At 57.5% G+C, this 20,604-nt stretch overlaps 1 protein-coding gene across 1 annotated transcript in view; it reads right to left on the bottom strand.

The window, feature by feature from the left end:
• The window catches only part of AHRR (aryl hydrocarbon receptor repressor), a 97,766-nt gene that overhangs the window by 35,840 nt on the left and 41,322 nt on the right, over positions 1 to 20,604 (bottom strand). Inside the window, exon 3 of the mRNA XM_064375746.1 lies at positions 9,425 to 9,531. Within this exon, the coding sequence (XP_064231816.1) occupies positions 9,425 to 9,531 (107 nt within the window). The remainder of the gene's footprint in view (positions 1 to 9,424; positions 9,532 to 20,604) is intronic.

Raw genomic sequence — 20,604 nt, 5'->3', positions numbered from 1 at the left:
AAAGCAAAGGGCGTGCGGTGAATGGAAAATGCAAAACAGGATGACAGGAATCAGCTCCTAAACAATCACGGAGAGTCTAAGCAGGTAGCCCCAGTGAAAGGAGGTGCTCAGTGTGGGGAGCCCTCGGCCTGCCGCCCGCAAGGGGCCCCTGCACGGAGAAGGAAACGCGGGAGGTGAAGGCACGGGTGGGCCCTCCAAGCAGCCAGGAAGCAAAGCCAGCCTGGGGCGGCACCTGTGAGCCCTGAGAAATGAATGCAACGGGCAAGCAGAGTCGACGTTAATGTGCCAGGCCTGAAGACTCACACGGTATGCCAGCCTCCACCGAAACCCACCGCTGGCCCTAGAACCAGCCTTCCTGCCACCGTTTCCTGCTCCCTTGAGCGACTGCTTTGAACCCTTCTCAGCGGCGGTCTGAGCATTTTCCTCTGTCTTGCTAAGTCACACGCTTATGTAATGAGTCATTGCTGGGTTCCCCCAGCTCCAGACACTGTCTTGAGGCCTGTGGGTGCCGCATCTGCACCCGCCTCACCCTGCACCTACCTCGCCCTGTGCCCGTCTCGCCCTGTGCCCACCTCGCCCTGTGCCCGCCTCGCCCTGTGCCCGCCTCGCCCTGTGCCCACCTCGCCCTGTGCCCACACCCTGGGCCCGCTTCGCCCTGCGCCCGTGCACGCTCCAGCCCCACCCTCCTCATCTGGCTGTGTGGTGACCACCCTCAGCTCAACCTGCAGGGCTCCTGTCACCCGAACCCGTCCCCCCTCCTGAGAGCTCTGGTGGCCTGGGTTGCCGGCGTCTTTGCTGACTTAGGTTCCCAGGTGCTCACTCACCCACCACCGATGCAGCCCCAAGTCTCTCAGCTGAATGCACCTCCTCTGCGTGGTTCCCGCCGTCTCTATCCCAGCCTCTCCCAACCTCCGTCTGAGGATGCTGTGTCGTGTGCTGGGTCCCTTCTCTCCCACCACCTCCCCGACGGGCTCCCATCCCCACCGCACCCCTTCTGTGGCTGGTTCTGGAGGAGAAGCCCTCCAGGGGCTCCTGAAGGAAGAACTCAGCCCTGGGTGTGCGGGAACTCCTGGCCTCCTGCGTCCAGGCACCTGCTCTTGATCCTTTCCGTGAAGCCCATCCGTCCTCTCTGGGAGCATTTAGGATCTTCTCCTTGTCCCCAAGGGTGTGGAGTTTCACAGAGATCCCAGCAGGAACTTCCAACCCGGAATCTCCTGCCCTCGGCTCTGGGGAGCCAGCTCAGCCTCCCCCCACAGCCCCCTTCCTCCCGTCTTCCTGCTCTGACCTCCGACGTCTCGGGCTCTGCTCCTTTCGTGACCTCATTATTTCCAACTCTTCTTCCTTTACTCGTGGAAAGACCTCTTCAGCTTTAACGTCAACCCTTCTGCGGGATTTTTAGGGCTTGCTCTCACGCTTTTGATCATGGAGCCGTTTTTCAGGCCTGAACGTCCCTTTCTGCAGCGACTGATTTTCATTTGGTGGTGCCTTCGCCGGCCTCCGAGGGTCCTGATGGCAGCTGATTTTGTCTCGGTTTTCTAAGACTTTTTTTTGTTTTAATGTTTGTCGGTACATAGTATGTGAACATATTCATGGCGCGCCTGAGATGTTCTGATCCAGGTGTGCAGTGTCTAACAGTCACGTCACGGAAAATGGGGTGTCCATCCCCTCAGCGTTTATCCTTTAGGTTACAAGCAATCCCATTACACTGTTATTTTGAAATGTACGATTAAGTTATTGTTGACTGTAGTCCCCGCACTGTGCCTCCGATGCCTCCGTCCTTTCTTCACCACACCCGTCTTCGCCCGCCACGTGTCCCTGGACGCCGGGCCTCCGTCCTTTCTTCACCACACCCGTCTTCGCCCCGTGACGTGTCCCCGGACGCCGGGCCTCCGTCCTTTCTCCACCACACCCGTCTTCGCCCCACGATGTGTCCCTGGACGCCGGGCCTCCGTCCTTTCTTCACCACACCCGTCTTCGCCCTGTGACGTGTCCCTGGACGCCGGGCCTCTGTCCTTTCTCCACCACACCCGTCTTCGCCCCACGATGTGTCCCTGGACGCCGGGCCTCCGTCCTTTCTTCACCACACCCGTCTTCGCCCTGTGACGTGTCCCTGGACGCCGGGCCTCTGTCCTTTCTCCACCACACCCGTCTTCGCCCCGTGACGTGTCCCCGGACGCCGGGCCTCCGTCCTTTCTCCACCACACCCGTCTTCGCCCCACGATGTGTCCCTGGACGCCGGGCCTCCGTCCTTTCTTCACCACACCCGTCTTCGCCCCGCCACGTGTCCCTGGACGCCGGGCCTCCGTCCTTTCTTCATCCTGCGTGTCTCGGTCCCCTCCAAGTCGTCTTCTCAGGTTGGGTCTCTCTACCGTCTTTCACAGTGGCCTCTTTCCTTAAGAACCCAGCAAGGCTGGCACGGGTGCCAGAGCGAGCCTGTGCTGCGTGTCCTGGGGGCCTCCGCGTCCGCGTCCTGGTCCTCTCTCTGGGCCGTCAGACGCCCCCAGAGGCCTTGCGGTGGAGGCGCCCAGTGCTCTGGCGCTGGTCTGGGGCCCGGCTGCATGTCCAGGGCTCCCAGCCACCACGTTGGCAGGGCCCAGGAAGAGCCCCTCGTGCTCTTCCACAGAATGGGGGACCCGGGAGGTTGAGGACTCCTCGACCGTTCAGCAGCATCTCAAGCACATGGGCTGCGTGCCACGCTGGGACTCCCGGCTCTGCGGCTTGTGGCTCCCTCGCGTGGAAGGCAGCTCGATGCTGGCGTCGTTGATTCACTTCGAGAACGTGATCCGAGTCGCTTGGGTGCCGACAGCCACCCGCCTGGCCTTCCCAGTGACCGCTCTGGTTTCCAGGGCTCAGGGGGTCACGCGCTGCAGATGCTGCCTGGATCACAGCCTCTTCCCTTAGAGTGTGTTCCTTCAGCTGCATCTGCCGGAGCCTCTGCTCACTGCTCGGCCCCAGCTCGCCTCCCTCCCCGACTCCCGCCTTCCCCACCCCACAAGCCCCACTGGGCCCCTGGGGTCCCCTCCACCAGAGCATCGTCAGCAGGGCCACCTGGCTCCCGAGCGGCTGGTCCCTGCCCAGTCTCCCTGAGGAGGGAGAACCACGCCTGGACTGTGACCGTGTGGCTCGTGGGGCGTCTGGTCCAGTGGGGCCCTCAGGACGGTCCGCAGGCCCAGCCAGCCCTCCTGTTCGGGGCCCCTCACCCTTGGTGCCCACATGGCTCCATCTTATCTCTGGTGTGAGGCTGGTTTTGCCGTGCGCGCCACGTCCTCCCGCCAGCTTCCTGTTTCAGTTCAGCCCACGGGACCTGAGGCCTCTGTGACCGCGTCCCCAAAGCTGGCACAAGCTGCTGCCACCCAACCTCTGCCCAGTGGCTTCGAGGTTTGAAACTGAAGCCCCCCAAATGCTCTTCAGGGCCCAGAGGGGTCACAGGCCGGCTGCTGCCCCGGGGGTATCACAGCTCAGCCCTTATTCTGGCCGATGTGAGGACGGTGCCCCTGGCTCTGACACCCGCCCCTCACGTCACCACACCCCATGCCAGGCTGTGCCCCTTGAGTCTGGTCGGCCCCTCAGGGCTGCCTGGCATGGGGCAGCCTCGCCTCAGGCCCACTGCGGATGCCCTGGTTTGGAGGCGACCTGCCAGGGGTCCAACCCCCGCTCCTCCAGGGTCCCACTGGGAGAGAAGCAGCAGTGGGGGCCCCGCTCGTCCTTCCTAGGGTGTGACAGGTGCAAGGTTACAGCGCCTCAGTTTCCCCACGCCTAGACAGAGGTCATGGCAGCACCCTCCCCGTAGGGTCATCACAGCTGCGTGAGTCCATGAGCTCCACGGTCTTGGGACGGCAGCAGGTGGAGTCAGCGCTGAGCTCTGCGTACAGCAGCAGTTCAGGGCTGGGGTAGGGAGGTCGGGAGGCCTGAGTTTCTGCTCCAACCCTCAGCTCTCTCAACCTGAGCTTCCTCCTCTCCAGCACAATAAAGCTGTGAGGTAAGCACAGTGGTACTGGGTTGAGTGGTGTCCCCCGAAATTCGTTTCCTTCCACACCCATGCATGTGACCTTCCCGTATTTGGACACAGGACAGTGGCAGATGCCGTGAAGTCAAGATGAGGTCACGCTGGGTTAGGGTGGCCCTAAGCCCAATACGACTGCTGTCCTTATAAGAGGAGGATTTGCACCCAGACACTGAGGAGATGCAGAGATTCACAGGAACAACATTCCAGAAGCGAGGGGGCATGGGGTACACACTCCCCAAGAGCCTTCAGCAAGGACCCATCCTGCCAACACCTCACTTGCAGCCCAGTGGCGCTGGTGTTGGGTTCTGGCCTCCAGAGCTGTTGGTCAAGCCACGCAGTTTGCAGGCATTCGTTAAGGCTGCCCCAGGAAACTGACATGCTGTCCGGCAGACATGGCGTCTGGGCCCACGATCACACTCAGAAAACAGTGTCCACCCCCACCCCCACCCCCACTATGTGTTACCAATATTACCTCTGCGGCTGTCAGAGGCCACAGAGAGGCTGAGGAGGTCAGGCCCCTGCCCCAGGCCCTCCAACAGTGCCTCATCCCTCAGCAGACAGGTTGAAAGGCAGGTGGAGGATGTGCTGTGTGGCTGCCGTGGCTGCCATGGCTGCTGTGGCAAGGGTATGTGTGGACATAAGTTCCTGGAGAGAAAATCCGTCACTGTGGATGGAGGACCCCAGCAATGCGTCCCTGCTGTGCAAAGAGAGCACGATCCTCAATATTTTTTCCTCCCTTTCTCTCACCACGTTGCCCTGACAGCAAGCCTGTTGCACAGAACCATGCAGCAGGAATGGCAGCTGCAACTCCAAGAGAAACGTCCTCTTTCTCATCAGAAGACCGGGAGGAGTCCCCGGGAGGCAGCAGGGTGGAGGGTCTCCACAGAGGAGAGGGCAGGAGACAGGAGCCCGCTTCTGCGTACAAACTGACATGCGTCCTGGCTCACCCCAAGCTGCAGGTGTGAAACACACCAGAGACGCGGCAGAAAGCACTTGGAGCTGCACTGATGTGAACCTGTGCCCGAGACCCCAACGGCTGCCTGTCAGGGGCCGGCCCACCCAGCGCAGCAGAGGCTTTGACAATCGAACCCATATGGAAATAAGGCTCCCGGGAGGAGAGAGAACCTGCGAGCTGAACCTCGCTACTGGGCTGGCTGTGACTAAGACAGAACGAAAAATAACCTTCCCTAGACGGCGTTGCCAGGCCAGAGTCTCACGGCACAGGTGAGAGCGTCCGGGCGGAAGTCTGGGTTAGTTCCCTGTTACTACTATAGTCCCTTACCGTACACTCACAGCTCCGACAACACAAACACATTCCCTTTCGGGCCCGTGGCTGAGGCCTGAAATGAGTCTCAGTGGGCTACAGCAAGGCGCCCGCAGGCTGCACTCCTTCTGCAGGTCTAGGGGGAACCATCTCGCAGCCATTCCCAGCTTGGAGAGGCTGCTGGCGCTCCACACCTTGGCTCCGGGCCAAGGCCAGCTACGCAGCATCCTCTGACCCTCTGTTGCCACCTCTCTTCCTCTGGCTCAGTGAGAACGGTTCTCTGCTTTTAAGGATTGTCGTGATTACACTGAACCTACTCGGATCATCTCCCCACCTCAGAACCTGCTTAATCAAACCTGGATGGTCCCTTTTACTGCGTAAAGTGACATATCCACACGCTCTGGGAACCGGCATGCTGCATATCCCAAGCACCAGAATACGGGGCTAATATTCAAGGGAAAAGATGATAAGCAGAGAATAAAGTCTGAAATGACACAGATGGCGTCATGATCGATGAGGATTTTGAAACTAATATAACCATACTCCCTGAGGGAAAGGTCAACACTCTGGAAATTTAAAGAAACATAAAAAGTTCCAGCAGATAAACAGACACTGTGAAAAAGAAGGAAATGGGAATTTTAGAACTGAGAAATAAAATATATGAGTAAACATTTCATTGGATGAGTTTAATAGCAAAATGGAGGTGACAGAGAAAAGAGTCAGTGAAGTTAAAGACAGTTCAATAGAAATGATCTAGTCTGAGAAAGAAAACATTGAGAAAAACGAACAGAGCCTCAGAGACCTGTGAGGAAACATTAAAAAGTCTAACATTTTCCTCAACTGAGTCTCTGAAATGGAGAAGAAAAAGATGAACGTCATAAAGAAAAATTAAAGAGAAATCGCTGAAAACTTCCCAAATTTGGTGAAATAAACAAACAGGTTCAGGAAGATCAGCAAACCCTAAACAGGACAGTCTCTAGCATCTAAACTGGGTTACATCAAAATTCAGCATCACACTTGAAATTCAAATAAAGAAATAGTCATAAAGGTAACCGGAGAAAAACAACACATTTCACACAGGGAACAAGAATTTGAACGACTGCGAATTTCTCATCAGAAACCACAGAGGCCAGAAGACAGTGGACGACATATTTAAAGTGCTAAACAAAAAACAACTACCCAGAATTGTAAACCCAGCAAGAGTGTTCATCAGAAATGCAAGCAAAGCTAGGCCTGGTGGTTTATACCTGTGATCCCGGTGCTGTGGGAGGCTGAAGCAGGAGGAACGCTTCAGACCAGGAGCTTATGACTGGCTCGGGCACTATAATAACCCTGTATCGCTACAGAAACATTTGAAAAGTATCTAAGCACGGTAGTGTGCACCTGTATCCCAATTATTTGGGAGGCTGAGGCACGAGGATTTATTGAGCCCAAGAGCTCAAGGTTACAGTAAGGTGGGTCACAGCACTGCACTCCAGCCTGGGGAACAGAGAGAGACCCTGTCTCAGAAGAAAACAAAAGGATACATAAAAGACTCATCACCAGCAGACCTGAACTATAAGAAGGGCTAATGAGAGTTCTTAAAAAGAGGCCAGGCGTGGTGACTCACGCCTGTAATCCCAGCACTTTGGGAGGCCGAGGTGGGTGGATCATGAGGTCAGGAGTTCAAGACCAGCCTGGCCACTATGGTGAAACCCTGTCTCTACTAAAAATACAAAAATTAGCCGGGCATGGTGATGGGCACTTGTAATCCCAGCTACTTGGGAGGCTGAGGGAGGAGAATCACTTGAACCCAGGAGGCGGAGGTTGCACTGAGCCACGGTCGCACCGTTGCACTCCAGTCTGGGTGACAAGAGGAAAACTCTGTCTGAAAAAAAAAATTATATTGTCTGTAGGGTTTAGTGTCTGTAGACGTAACACGTACGACAAATACAAGGCAAAGGGCTGGGGGATTATGTAGCTTAAGGTTTCAAGGTTTTACTTGAAGTGGTAAAATTTTAACTTTGTTAAAAGTAGGATTTACATGTTATAATCCTTAAGCAACAACTAAAAAATAAGAAAATATACACCCAACAGCCAGTGGATAAGCTAAAATGTAATACCAATACACATTCCCATAATCAAAGAGAGGGCAGAAAAGACGAAAGAAGGGAACAAAAATAAAAATAATAAAGATAAGAACAGGTATCAATAAAATTGAAAACAGAAAATAAAACCAATAGCTGCTGCTTTGAAAAAAAAAATCAGTAAAAGTAAAAAACCTCTAACTCAACTGACCAAGAAAAAGTGAGAGAAGACACAGATTACCAATGAAATGACACATCGCCACGGAACCTACAGACACGAAAAGACGACACACGGACGCAGACGCACGTGAAAAGGTCGGCACCACGGCCAGTCGCAGGGAAATCCAAACTAAAACCCTGACGAGATTCCAGGATTCAAATGGCTTTGACGACAGTAACACCAAGTGCAAAACACAAGATGCCGAGCCCCGAAACCCTCACTCACTGCTGGGGGGTAAGAGCCACAGACACGCTTACTATTCACGAAACGGAGACCTACGCGCACGGAAACACCTGCACGTGAATGTCTACTGCAGCTCTAGTCATAAACACCAAAACCTGGAAACAACTCAAATATCCCTCGACAGCTGAATGGCACACGGCGTCCACCCGTACCTCACCAACAACAAGAAACAAACCAGCTGCCCGCAGAAATAACAAGAAACCAGCCGGTGACCCGGAGCACGTGGGCGAACCCCAACGGCACTGCGCCAAAGGCCACGCGTGACTCCGTGTGCAGGACGTCCAGAGGGAGGCACAGGAGAGGCTGCAGGGACGGAGCACACACGGTCACAGCCACGGGCAGGGGCCTGTGACTGCAAACGGCAGCAGAGGGGAGACGTTTGGGGATGGGAGGGCTCTGAATCTTCATGACGGTGGCACTCACATCCCACTGAATACCGGAAAGGATGAATTTTAGTGCACGCAGATTTTTACGTAAGTGTTGGAAAACGCACCCCGCATCACCACACGCTTGATTTCAGCTATATTAGTCCCAGTTAAGTTAAGCAGTCAGTGACGGCACCCCATCCAGACACAGCTCACGGCCGTGGCTCCAGCGAGCTAAACACAACGGCCCCGTGGCCCACCTAAAAAACAGAAGTAAAACCTAGTAGCTCCGACTCTATCGTGCAGGGAGCTTGGGGCGTGCTCCAGGCTTCTCGGGCCCCGGCACAGGGACCCATCAAGGTGGGTCGGGGCAGAGCAAGCTGATGGCTGTGAACTGACCTGGAGTCACATGGGAAGATCTGGGGAGGGGGTCGGGGGCCCTTTCCCAGGCACCGGGGGTGTGAAGCTCGGAGGGAGACAGAGGCTGCTGGCTGTGGGGCAGCCTGCCACCCAGGCCCCAGTGCCCTCTCATCTGGAGCGAGTTGCCTGGTGCCCTCCTGCCCCACCCAGGGGTCCTGAGTTCCGGCTGGAGCCCACCCTGTTACCCGGGAAGTGCCATTTGCCCCCACCTCCTCCCTGCAAGCTCACCAGCCCCGTCCTGGGGACACCCGGGGCCCATGTCTCTCTGGCCACTGGTGGAGGCAGCAACCCCCTTCATCTTCAGAACAGCGACCGGATTCAACCCGGAGGGCTCCATGCCACCATTTTACCTTGTTTGGGAAAATGGTCCGCAGTCTCCCCTCCCAGAGGGGTAACAGGCCCCGAGTTACAGGTGAGGGAAAACCCAGCACTTTAGAGACGGGGGAGGGGGAGATGTGGTGAAAAGTCCCCCCCGTGGAACTTCCTGCCCAGGCCCACAGCTTCCAGGGTGTCACACAGGCCACCCGAGATTGAAACCACAGCAGGGAAGTCCAATGCAGACTTTGCCAAATCCTTCATTTTGGGGCAAAAGGCTTAATTTTGCACAAGGTTCCCTCACTGACACGCAGGAGCAGAGCGTGCAGCATGAGGGGGACTTTCTGGCGCAGCACACAGGGCCGTGAGCTCTCAGGCTGCCCTTTCCGTCCCAGCCCACGGGGCTCACACCAGAGACGGACCCCGATCCAGGGACACCCTTCTCCACCAAACGTCACAACCTAAGGGCCTCCTGACGCCGAGCACCAAGGGTGACGTGTTCGGGGAACCGAGGGTGGCACTCACCTCCAGCAGCAGCCTTCCCTCCAGCACCGCAGACCCTGCAGGAGGACAGCTGTCTCCAGGCGAGGGGGTGCCGGCCGCCGGCTGCCGTGAGCCCCGCTCCTGCACAGCTGTCAGAGAAGAACACACACGTCAGGAACCCCCAGCCCCGACCTGGCCACTCGGCTTCATGGCGTCCTTCTCACGCTTCCCCACGTTCACCCCACGGTTCGTGCCTGCGCCTGACACCTGGCCTGGGCGGCACTGACCCCTTGCAGGCCACGCAGCATTCCCAGCACAGCCCTGAGGGTCCGAGGGGGCAGGGACGCCGAGACGCAGGCCCCAGGTCAGCCAGGGGGGCAGGGGACAGCAGGACGTGGGGGCAGAGCCCGACCTGAGAACACCCCCACCCCCACTCTGCTCCACAGAAACTGCTGTCTCCTCCTGCCCAACCCCCAGGGCTCCCACCCATCTTGGGACAAAGTCCAGCTTCCTGCCAGAACCCCCCACAGCCACCCGGGGGTCCCCACGGCCCCTCTCCTGAGACCCACCACACTGTGGGCTGCATGCCCTTGAGGGCTGGGCCGAGGCCCCTGCGTCCACCCGGATCTTCTGTGCCCTGCACAGCCACATCACCTCTCCCTCCTGGAACCCCGCAGCCCCTCCCTGGTGGGGAGCAGGCCTGGCCCCAGGCTTCAGGGGCTGCACAGAACACAGCAGGGCAAAGAAAGGCAGGCCCAGGACAGCGGCATGTGCCACCCCTTTCCCGGTGACTGTGAGCAGCCCCCAAGGACACCCCCACTCCCGAGGATGAGTGCAGAGCTCGGGACAGACGACACCGTTCACCTCTCAGCTGGCCGAGGGCTGAGTTCCCGGCCAGCACAGGTGCTCACTGCCCGCCCAGTGTCCTCATGGGAGGGACGCCCCCTCCAGCTTCTGAGAGGGCAGCGGGGAGAGGCCTCCCGGCAAGCGGCTGACCCCAGTGCGTGGATGGAAGCACCCCCGCTGAGGCCGTGGGGGGGCACCTGCTGCTCCCACGTCTCCCAGATCCTCAGCTGAAGCCACAGGTGGTGTCCACTCAGGCAGATGCCACTTTGCCACTGGTTCTGACCTCGAGATGGCATAAAAACTGTCACCGCGCACAGCACCTGAAGGCCAGGCTGTGCTGGGGTTTCCACTCAGGGCAGGCTGGTCCCAGCTCGGCTCAGCCCAGGATCCGCCCAGTTCCATCGGCTAGGGAGACACAGCCGTTTCCAAAGCAGCCCCCTCCACCAGCCTCCCTCCTCACTGGGCCAGACTTAGACTCCACCCCGATGCTCAGCAAGAGCCCGACACACAGAAAACCAGGTCTGAGGCCCACAGCCTCATCAAAAAGCACGTGTCCACCTGCAGCCCATCGCAGTCCCAAAATGATGTGAGGCTTCTGGGTATGTTCTCAAGAAACAGAATTAGCACTTGAATAGAAGCTTAACCTCTCACTCAGGGTGGGCTGGACCGTCACCTGGGAGCGTTCTGCACCGTGTGTGGCCTGAGCCTCGTCGTGGGTCCCTGCCTCCTGCTCCCCCCGGAATCGTCCTGGCTTCCATCAAGGCACCCACCTGCTATTCAAAGTGGGTCACACTTTCCTCCCAGCTCCGCTCACCCCGCAGTCCCTGGGCCGGTGGCCCCCAGGCCCCCAGGACGAGCGCGTGTGGCGTCCGCAGGCCCCGGTGAGCACGGCTGGGGTCTGGACGCTGGGTGAACCCGCTCCCCGTCAGGCCAGGACCACTGCGTAGGAAGACCCCTCACCCTCACCCCGGAACCGACGGCTGGGAGGGGCCCGCACCCCCTGCACCGGAAAGGGCATGCCGGGAGCCACTGATTCAGAATCCGGGGTGCCGGCTGCAGGGGTGTCCGTGCGGGCGGGGCCTGAGCGAGGCGGGGAGGCAGCAGGAGCCCGGAGACGGTGCGTCTGGCCTCCCTGTGCCCCTCGCGCCCGGGCTCTGAGCCCCCGCTGCTTCCTGAACTCCCGTAGCCGGTGACAACTGGAGCTCTGCTCACCGCGCTAAACGCGACAAGAAACGTCCCTTTCTTCTGCCACAAAGCAGGGCTGCTCCGAGGAAGCAGGAACCGCCCCCCCAGGTGGGGGCATCGCTGGGGCGGGCCTGGAAACCCCAGCGGCGCAGCCTCCCGCGCCCCCCGCTCGGGCAGGGACCCCACAGTTCACACAACACGCTGTTAATTAAGCCGAAGGCCCAGAGCAGCCCGTGCGGGGAGGCGCCCCAAGGCGCTGGGCGGGTCCCAGCCCCGGTGACCCGGAGCGCAACGGGGGCCCGGCAGGAGCAGCCCCACGCCCGCGAGACCCCGCGCCCCGCGCCCCGTGCCGGCCCCGGGCGCTCCCAGCAGAGGCGGCCACGCGACCGCGCCGAGGCCACCTGCGCGCACGCGGACCCCATCGCAGGGGTCGCCCCGCCCCGCCCGCAGGCGCCCCGCGCTCCCGGCACCCGGCCTCGTCCCCAGAAGAGAAGCGCGTCGGCGCGGGGGCGGGGGTGGGGCGCCCCTCCCAGCAGCGCGGGCCCCCCCCCGCGGGCGCCCGCTCACTTCCCCCCACTTCCCCCGCGGCCGCCGGCACAGTCACGCGATGGGGCCGCCCGGCCTCGCGTGCGAGCAGCATCCCCGCCCCCGCCCTCCTGGGCAGGCCGCCAGGAGCCCCAGGAGCGCCAGGAGCGCCAGGCGCGCGGCGGGGAGGGGGTGCTGGGGTCCGCGGGCTCCGGGTGCACACGACGCGGCGGGGGGGGACCAGGCCACAGCCTCCCCAGATCCCCCTGCCCTCCCTGCGCCTGGGCTCCCACCTGACGGTCTGCCCGGAGGGAGCCCCCATCCTCCACCTCTCCAGCCCGGTGACCTCCTCTGTGATGTGGGGAGACCCACGTGCCACCACCACGGCTGCCAGTGCTGAGGGGATGGGGAGGAAGGGAGCTGGGAGCAGGGGTCCTTCCTGGGCACTGGTGAGAAGGGCGGCCTATCACCGCGACCCTCACGAGGCACCGGAGGAGGGGGCCACAGGCCCAGGGCGGGAGGACCTGAGAGGCCAAACTGTCCCCTGCCGCCCAGCCGCCGCCCAGCCTGCGGGTCCTGCAGGGTCTGCAGAGAGAGGGTCTGGCCAAGGCCACTCCCAGGGCCCACCCCGAGGCAGCGAGAGGCTGGAGGGCTGCGTGTCAGATTAGATAAGGCGCAGGGCAGGCCAGGGCCGCCCCCTCAGAGGTGAACAGGCCGCACTGCTGGGCCTGAACCCGGATCGGAAGCCTAGGCACCCTCCATGTCCTGCCAGCAACCGCTCAACTGTGAAACAGAGGTGGGGGGCTCTGACGGCCACGTTAGAGTCTCAGGGCCACCCCCGGCTCTCCGCCCACGGCTGCAGAGTTCCCTGCAGCCAAGAAGAGGCTCGTTTGCAATAGAGAGAATGTGAAGTCAGCACCGAGGTCTCGGGTGACCCTGTCCCACAGCAGGGCTGGAGGCAGAGTGGGAGGCTCAGGCATCCCACAGGTGCCCCTGCCTCCTGCTAAGTCCCTCCATTTCTTCTCACAGAGGAGACTCAGAGCAAGCTGTCACCGGGAACCCAAGGCCACCCCATCTGGCCCCCACCGCGGGCACCTGGCTCTGTGACTCGGTCTGACCCCCTGTCCCTGGCGAAAGAGGAGCCAGAAGGCAGGTCCAGCTCTGGGTCTGGGTGATGCTGTGATGCCCAGAAACACAGCCACGTTGCTCCCAGCGCCCTGAAGCCAATTCCCTGGTAGGGGCGGGGGAGGCGGTACGGATGGAGGATGGGGGGTCGGCCCTGGGGCTGCCCAGCCTCGGCCCTGCCGTTGGAGATCACGCACCCCAGCCCTGCACAGCGACTGCAGCTGGTTTCCTGCTGTGTGCAGGGCTGAGTAAGGTCCATTTCTGATCTTCAGGGCTGGATAGGGAGCTGAAAAGAGCATGGGAAGGAGAGATGAAGAAACAGAGGAAACAGAACCGGGACAGGGGGCAGAAGAGACGTCCCTTTGTCCTTCAGCCAAACCACAGCCTGGACCCGGCAGCTGCACCGGTTCTCAGGTATCCTCTGACCCACCCCAGAGCAGACAGGGCCCAGGCTGGATTTGGGGCAGGTGACAGTCAGGATCCCAGCACCTTGGCTGGGAAGGAGGACACGCCTCCGTGAGGCCCCAGCCCACAGTAACACGATCCCCAGTCTGCAGACAGGGGAAGCCGAAGCAGCAGGGGCAGCCCCCAGCCCACCCCAGCCCTAGGGGAGGAGGGAAGGCGCTGAGGGGCTGTGTGCTTCCTATCCAGGAAGCCTGGAGGAGGGGCTCAACCAGCAAAAACTCTGCAGCTTCCTTCCTGTGAGGGCCGGAGAAGGAGTAAGGAACATGGATGCCTCATGAGGGTCCCTGTCGGCAGGACTGACCCTACCCTCAGCAGGGCCTGAGTGGTGAAAGCAGCCAGACGAGAGGAAGGCCCGGGATCCCTGTCTCGCCATCTTCACCCAGCCCTTAGCAGGCACATGGACCCTAAGCATCCTCGTTGGAAGGGACAGAGCTCCACAGACAGGGGCATGAGGGAGAGCGCAGCAGGGGGCCCCAGGCACACTCGGCTTAGGACTCCCTCTAGGAAATCTTCCTACGTAAAGCTGCCTGACAGTCTGCAGCTCCTGGGAGCAGAGGGCTTCCACAGCGACCATGGGAGTCAGTTCCACAGTCCTGGAAGGACAGTCAGAGCCATCTTGTGAGTCCAGGACAGGTGGACCCAGGACAGGTGGGTCTAGGACAGCTGGGTCCAGGACAGGCAAGCCCAGGACAGGCGGGCCCAGGACAGGTGGGTCCAGGACAGGAGAGCCCAGGACAGGCGGATCCAGGACAGGAGAGCCCAGGACAGGAGAGCCCAGGACAGGAGAGCCCAGGACAGGCGGGCCCCGGACAGGCGGGTCCAGGGCAGGAGAGCCCAGGACAGGTGGCAGGTCCAGGACAGGCGGGCCCAGGACAGGAGAGCCCAGGACAGGAGAGCCCAGGACAGGCGGGCCCAGGACAGGAGAGCCCAGGACAGGCGGGCCCCGGACAGGCGGGTCCAGGGCAGGCGGGTCCAGGACAGGTGGGTCCAGGACAGGCAGCAGGTCCAGGACAGGTGGGCCCAGGACAGGTGGGTTCAGGACAGGCAGGCCCAGGACAGGTGCGGGTCCCATTTGAACCCGTGGGCTTGGTGAAGCTGGTGGCCCTCCCCAATGTGGCTGGGCACCGACCAGTTCGCAGGGGGCCTGAAGAGAGCTAGGCAGGAGCTGTCGCCCCTTTTCCTGACTCATGACTGGAGCCAGATCCGCTCACATCCCCTCCTCTGGCCCCGGGCTGGAATAGACACTGGCACCCGGGCCTCAGGCCTCTGGGCTTGGACTGAACTATACCTCTCCCGTCCTGGGTCTCCAGCTTGCAGCTGTCTGAGCCACCTCCTCATAATAAACCTCCCTGTATCTGGTTCTGTTTTTCTGCAGAGCCCTGACTGACACACCCGGTGAAGCCTGGCCTGAGGTCGGCCGAGAGCTCCACACCAGGCCTGGCCTCTGTGCTCTGGGTGCCTCCAAGGCAGCCCTCCTCTGGGCCACTTCCTCCTCCAGCCATCCAGGGAGTGATGGGAACGTGCCTCGCTCTTCCGTGGGCGCCCCCCCACACCTACACCTTTTCATGGGCTGCCCCCCCACCCCATCAGCCACACCTTCCCGTGGGCTGTCACCCCATCACCCCACGCTGTCACCCGTGTTTCCCGAGAGCTGCCCCCCACCCCATCACCACACCTTCCCGTGAGCTGTCACCCCATCACCCCACGCTGTCACCCCATCACCCCACACTGTCACCCGTGCCTTCCCAAGAGCTGTCAACCCACCACTCACACCTCCCCATGTGCTGTTCCCCCCACCCCATCACCCACACCTTCCCATGGGCAGCCTACCCCACCCCCATCACCTGCACCTTCCCCTGGGCTGCTCCCTCCAGCATGCCACCTACCTGGGGCTTCACCCCCTGTGAGACTCTGAGGGTCCTGAGGGTGGCAGAGGACCTCAGTGAAAGTTCCCGTTGAACCTGATTTCACTTGCCCCTGCTCCCAGCTCAGGCTCCCTCCTGAGGCACCTTTAAGGCGCCTCTCCCCTCCGGGAGTTGGATGGGACGCTCTAAGATGCCTGGGACACCATCCAACCCTCCCCCGATGCCTGCTCTCCCCAGAATTGCCTGACATGACCGTGGATCCAGGAAACGCCGCACAACCCTGACAAAGGGACTAAATGACCAGGGCTTCCATCGAGGGCCCGGGAGGATGGGCAGCACTCTCAGAGCCAAGACGTTCCTGGGGGCACCTCTGACCCCAACTGTTTCTGCAAATGCCTTTGCAAGTTTTACGTCAAATTAGGGGACCACAGACTCAAGGTTTCCAAACCTTCAAAGCGTTCAAACACTCCCTTCCTTCACTGCTCAAGAACTGGATGACAAACTGTTTTGTTTTGAAGATGAACTGTAATATGTCCATTCTGGAAGAAAATGTCATTTAGAGATTCTTGATGGCTGTGAATTCTATTTGCAAAGGAAACTCCTCACCACCCAGTTACCTTCTGAACAGGTGTGCTCTGTACCTGGACACACAGAATTCTGTCCCAGCTTCTGCACAGGAAAGGTTTAGAGGAGACATTGGGACGGTCACCCAGGGGCTGCCTGTACCAGAGTGTGGGGACGAGCACAGCTCTCCCCAGTGGCCCAGGAGGCATCGGGAGCACTCGGGCAGGCGACAAAGACTCAGAGTGAAGCCAGTGCCCACAGAGGGAGCCCCCCGGGCCCGGCTCGTGCTGTGGGAGGCCTCCGCCCCTGAGTGGGGTGCTGAGTGCTTGCCTCACTGTAGGTCTGCTCATCTGTGAGGAACACGTGCCCAGCCTTGGAAAACAGGCAAGTCCACCCTGTGGGACAAAGCTGACCCTTCAGGCTGTGGGTGGGCGGGGACCAGCACAGCGAGAGCCCTCAGCCGTCCCAGAAAACACCAGTCAGCAGGTTGGGGGTTCAGACAGAATGCCTGGGAAGAGGGAGGGTGTGAGGAAGAGTGTGAGAAGCAGACGACTGTGCCACGTGGCTCCTGAAACACGGGCAGGCATTATTTAACAGCCTGGGGGAAAGCATTCGAGGTGCTCACTGAGGGCAGAGAGGAGCAGCAGGTGAGGAGGGGTCCCAGCAAGTGGGTGCTGGATGGGCGGGTGTCCTTCCAAAATCCTTAGTTACAGCTTATGGGACAGAGGGGGTTAAAAATGCCCTTCAAAGCCCCAAATTCCCTTACACAAGAAAAAGCATCAGGAGTATAAATAAACGTGCTCATTTCACACAGACATGATATTTATAAAACGGGGGGCACCCCAGGACATACACTGCATCGAGGCGTCGAATTTCCTGTAGCAAGAATTTCCAGATTTTTCATAAAGCACCAGAGAGCTTTAGAGATTTCACACTTCCATACAGTACAAAAAGAACCACAGAAAAATGCATTTCCTCTGAGCCAGTGAAGGCCGGGGAGGCGGCAGCTGGCAGTGCCCACGAGCTTCTCTGGTCAAGAGAATGCGCCTCTAACCACTTTCTGAGATCACAGAAGCCGGGGGCCTCGGGGGGGCTCTGCGGTCACCAGAGTCACACGCTCATCCTGCAGAGAAAACACAGCCCGGCCTTGGAACCCATGTTATCGTGGAAGATGCAACCAAAAATAGCTCTTTGGGGAAAAAAGACACTTGCACACATTGCAAATCCATATTCCGTATTCTCTTCATGATGCGAAACATGTGTTAGAAGCAGCGATTTGGGCATTCTCGTTACATTTCAACTTACCAAGGAAAGGCGCACCGGGGCCACACCAAGGGTGCAGGAAACCTTTTGTAAAACAAAACCCAAAAACCTGTGCTGCTGTTAAACCAGTATTCGGCCAATCAGCACACGGTGCCCAGGTGTACAGAGGAGAGAGCAGGCCACGTCGCAGGCCACTAACCCTGCGTGGCCGTGGCCGGAGAGCGCCCTGGCCCTCGCACTCAGGCAGGATACGGTGGCGCGCTGCACACCCAGGGAGCCTTCACGAGCAGCCCCACTGGCCTCTCCCACCGCGGGCGAGGGGGCCGAGCCCTCACTGAGTCGTCTGCCGTCTGCCCACAGGTATGGATGCTGCCTGCTTGTCAACTTTCACGTCAGTGAGGAGTGGCAGCTCAGCTGTCAGACAGCTTCTCTGATTTATTTATAAGTAATGAATTTGTAAGTAAATTTATGAAGTTACGTAACCATGAACTTACAACGAACACCCACGTGGAGCTGACCCGCCTGTGACTCACCACGGCCTTCACTGTCCTGACACTTCACTCCAGGCGGCCAGCGGCCGTGAGTCCTGCAACAGTCACCGTCAACTGATGCAGACCGAATTGAGAAAGTCTCAGGGCCCGCGGTGCCCAGATGCATGGGGCCGTGAAGAACGTGGGCCCTTGTTCGCCTGTGTGGTCATCCACTTCTTCAGCATCTGCCATTGCCAACCCCTGTCCTGGGCATACAACAGAGAAGCGGGGACAGAACCCAGCAACACATGAGTTAAGCACTAAGAGAGAATGAGCGGGGCGGGGGCGGGCGGTGTAAGGTCAGAGGGGCAGAGGCTGCGATGTTAAAAGGGACGCCGGGGAAGGCCTCCTGAGGGGTGAAGACGAGAGGCCCCACAGGAGGGCATGGCCTTCAAAAGCTACAGGTGCGCCAGGCCTCAAATGCCGCCCCCAGCAAGGCCCACGTGGCATCACTGCCTGGTGCTGCCATATCCAAGATCCCAGGCCGGCTCGTCTGGTTCCCACGGCCACCACTGCCGACTCCTGTGTGCCCCTGACCACGCCCTGTGGCTCAGACCCTGTCTGTGGGGCAGGGAGGTTGTGATGGACAGTGAAGAAGGTGGTTATTCTTATATTTCTCTTTTTTTTTTTTTTTTTTTTTTTAACAACTATTACAGGGTTGTTCAGTAGGCAAAATAATGACCTCTTTTTTTTTTTTTTTTTCAGCCTCCCAAAGTGCTGGGATTACTATTGCAGTTTCTTTTTTTTTTTTTTTTTTTTTTTTAGAGAAAGAGAGAGAGAGAATAGGAAGGAGAAAAAAGGAAGAGAAAGAGAGAGAGAGAATGGGGAGGAGGGAGAAGGAAAAGAAAGAGGGAGAGAGAATGGGAGTATTGCTTTCTTGCCCAGGCTAGAATGCAATTTAGTAATGGGTATTGAAAACCTCTTTTATACTGATAATTATACTTAATGATGTAATCAGGAAGGAGTAAGGGAAGAAGATAACAAACAAACAGCCAACCAATATTTAATTTAAACCTATGAAATGCTATGCGATTACTGAGGAGTGATTTACTTCCAATTATATAGTCACCTTTGGAATAGGTGTGAGGTGGTAATGTATGTTTTGTGTATTTGAAGTGGAGAGTTCTATAAATGTTTATTAAGTTTACTTGTTCCGGGTCTGAGTTCAAGTTCTGAATATCCTTGTTAATTTTCTATCTCGTTGATCTATAGAATCGTTAGCTCTTCTTGTTGCATTGATCCTTTTGCCATTATGTAATGTCATTCCCCGCCTCTTTTGATCTTTGTTGCTTTAAAGTCTACTTTATCAGAGGTGAGAATTGCATCTGCTGCTTTTTGTTTATTAGTTTATTTTTACTCTCTGTTCAATTGGTAAATCTTCCTCCTTCTCTCTGAGTCTTTGTGTATTGTTTCATGTAAGATGGGCCCGGATGCAGCATACCGATGGGTTTTGGCTTTTTATCCAATTAAAATATATGTAAGTTTAATACCAGCATTTGATGCTAGCTGGCTGTTTTGCCCATTAGTTGATGTGAATTTTTTATTGTGTTAAAGTTCTTTGCTTTTTGATATATTTTTGGAAAGGCTGATATTGGTTGTTTCTTTATATGTATAGTGCTTCTTTCAGAAGCTCTTGTAAAGCAGGCCTGGTGGTGGTGAACTCTCTAAGTACTTGTTTGTTTGCAAAAGATTTAATTTTTCCTTCGCACATAAAGCTTAGTTTGGCTGGATAGGAAATTCTGGGTTGAAAGTTCTTTTCTTTAAGGATGTTAAATATTGGTCCCCACTCTTTTCTGGCTTGTAGGGTTTCTGCTGAGAGATCTGCTGTAAGTCTGGTAGGCTTCCCTTTATGGGTAACCTGAACTTTCTCTCTACCTGCCCTTAGTATTTTCTCCTTCATTTCAACCCTAATAAATCTGGCGATTATGTGCCTTGGGGTTGGTCTTCTTGAAGAATATCTTTGTGGTGTTCTCTGTATTACCTGGAGTTGAATATTACCCTGCCTTGCCAGGTTGGGAAAATTTTCCTGAATGATATCCTGAAGAGTATTTTCCAACTTGGATTCATTCTCTTCGTCACATTCAGGTACACCTATCAAACGTAAATTAGGTCTTTTCACATAGTCCCATATTTCCTGGAGACTTTGCTCATTCCTTTTCATCCTTTTTTCTGCATTCTTGTCTTCTCGTTTCATTTCACTGAGCTGGTCCTCGACTTCTGATATCCTTCCTTCCGCTTGATCAATTCGACTGTTTAAACTTGTGCATGCTTCGCGAAGTTCTCGTGTTGTGTTTTTCAGCTCCATCAATTCACTTATATTCTTCTCTAAATTGTCCATTCTCATTAACATTTCGTTAAACCTTTTTTCAAGGTTCTTAGTTTCTTTGCATTGGGTTAGAATAAGTTCTTTTAATTCACAGAAGTTTCTTATCACCCACGTTTGGAAACCTGCTTCTGTTATTGGAATACCGGTGTAATCTATTAAGCCTTGTTCCGTTACTGATGAGGAATTGCAATCCCCTGTAGAGGGAGAGGCATTCTGATTTTGAGTATTCTCTACCTTTTTACGCTGGTTTCTTCCCTTCATTATATATTTGTCCGTCTGTCGTCTTTATAATTACCGACTTTCTAACTGGGTCTCTGACGTCCAACTTGTTGATTCCCTGCGCCGAAATCTGAGCAATCCACTGAGCCGGCCAAAAGAGCGGTGTTAAGATTGATGGTGCTTTTCTGCCCGGGAATATCCGGACTCTGCACCAAGAACTGGCATGCTAAGGCACCAGCAAAACCGCCACGCCGGCCACAAGAGTCGCCCTGGCGACCCGTGGAGCTCCTCCACTGGGAATCTCGTGGT

Source organism: Aotus nancymaae, unplaced genomic scaffold (assembly GCF_030222135.1).
Source record: "Aotus nancymaae isolate 86718 unplaced genomic scaffold, 86718_ANA_hifiasm-v0.15.2.pri h1tg000014l, whole genome shotgun sequence".
NCBI lineage: Eukaryota > Metazoa > Chordata > Mammalia > Primates > Aotidae > Aotus > Aotus nancymaae.
The sequence above is the reverse complement of the archived record's forward strand: the minus strand, read 5'-3'. Positions and strand labels throughout refer to the sequence as shown.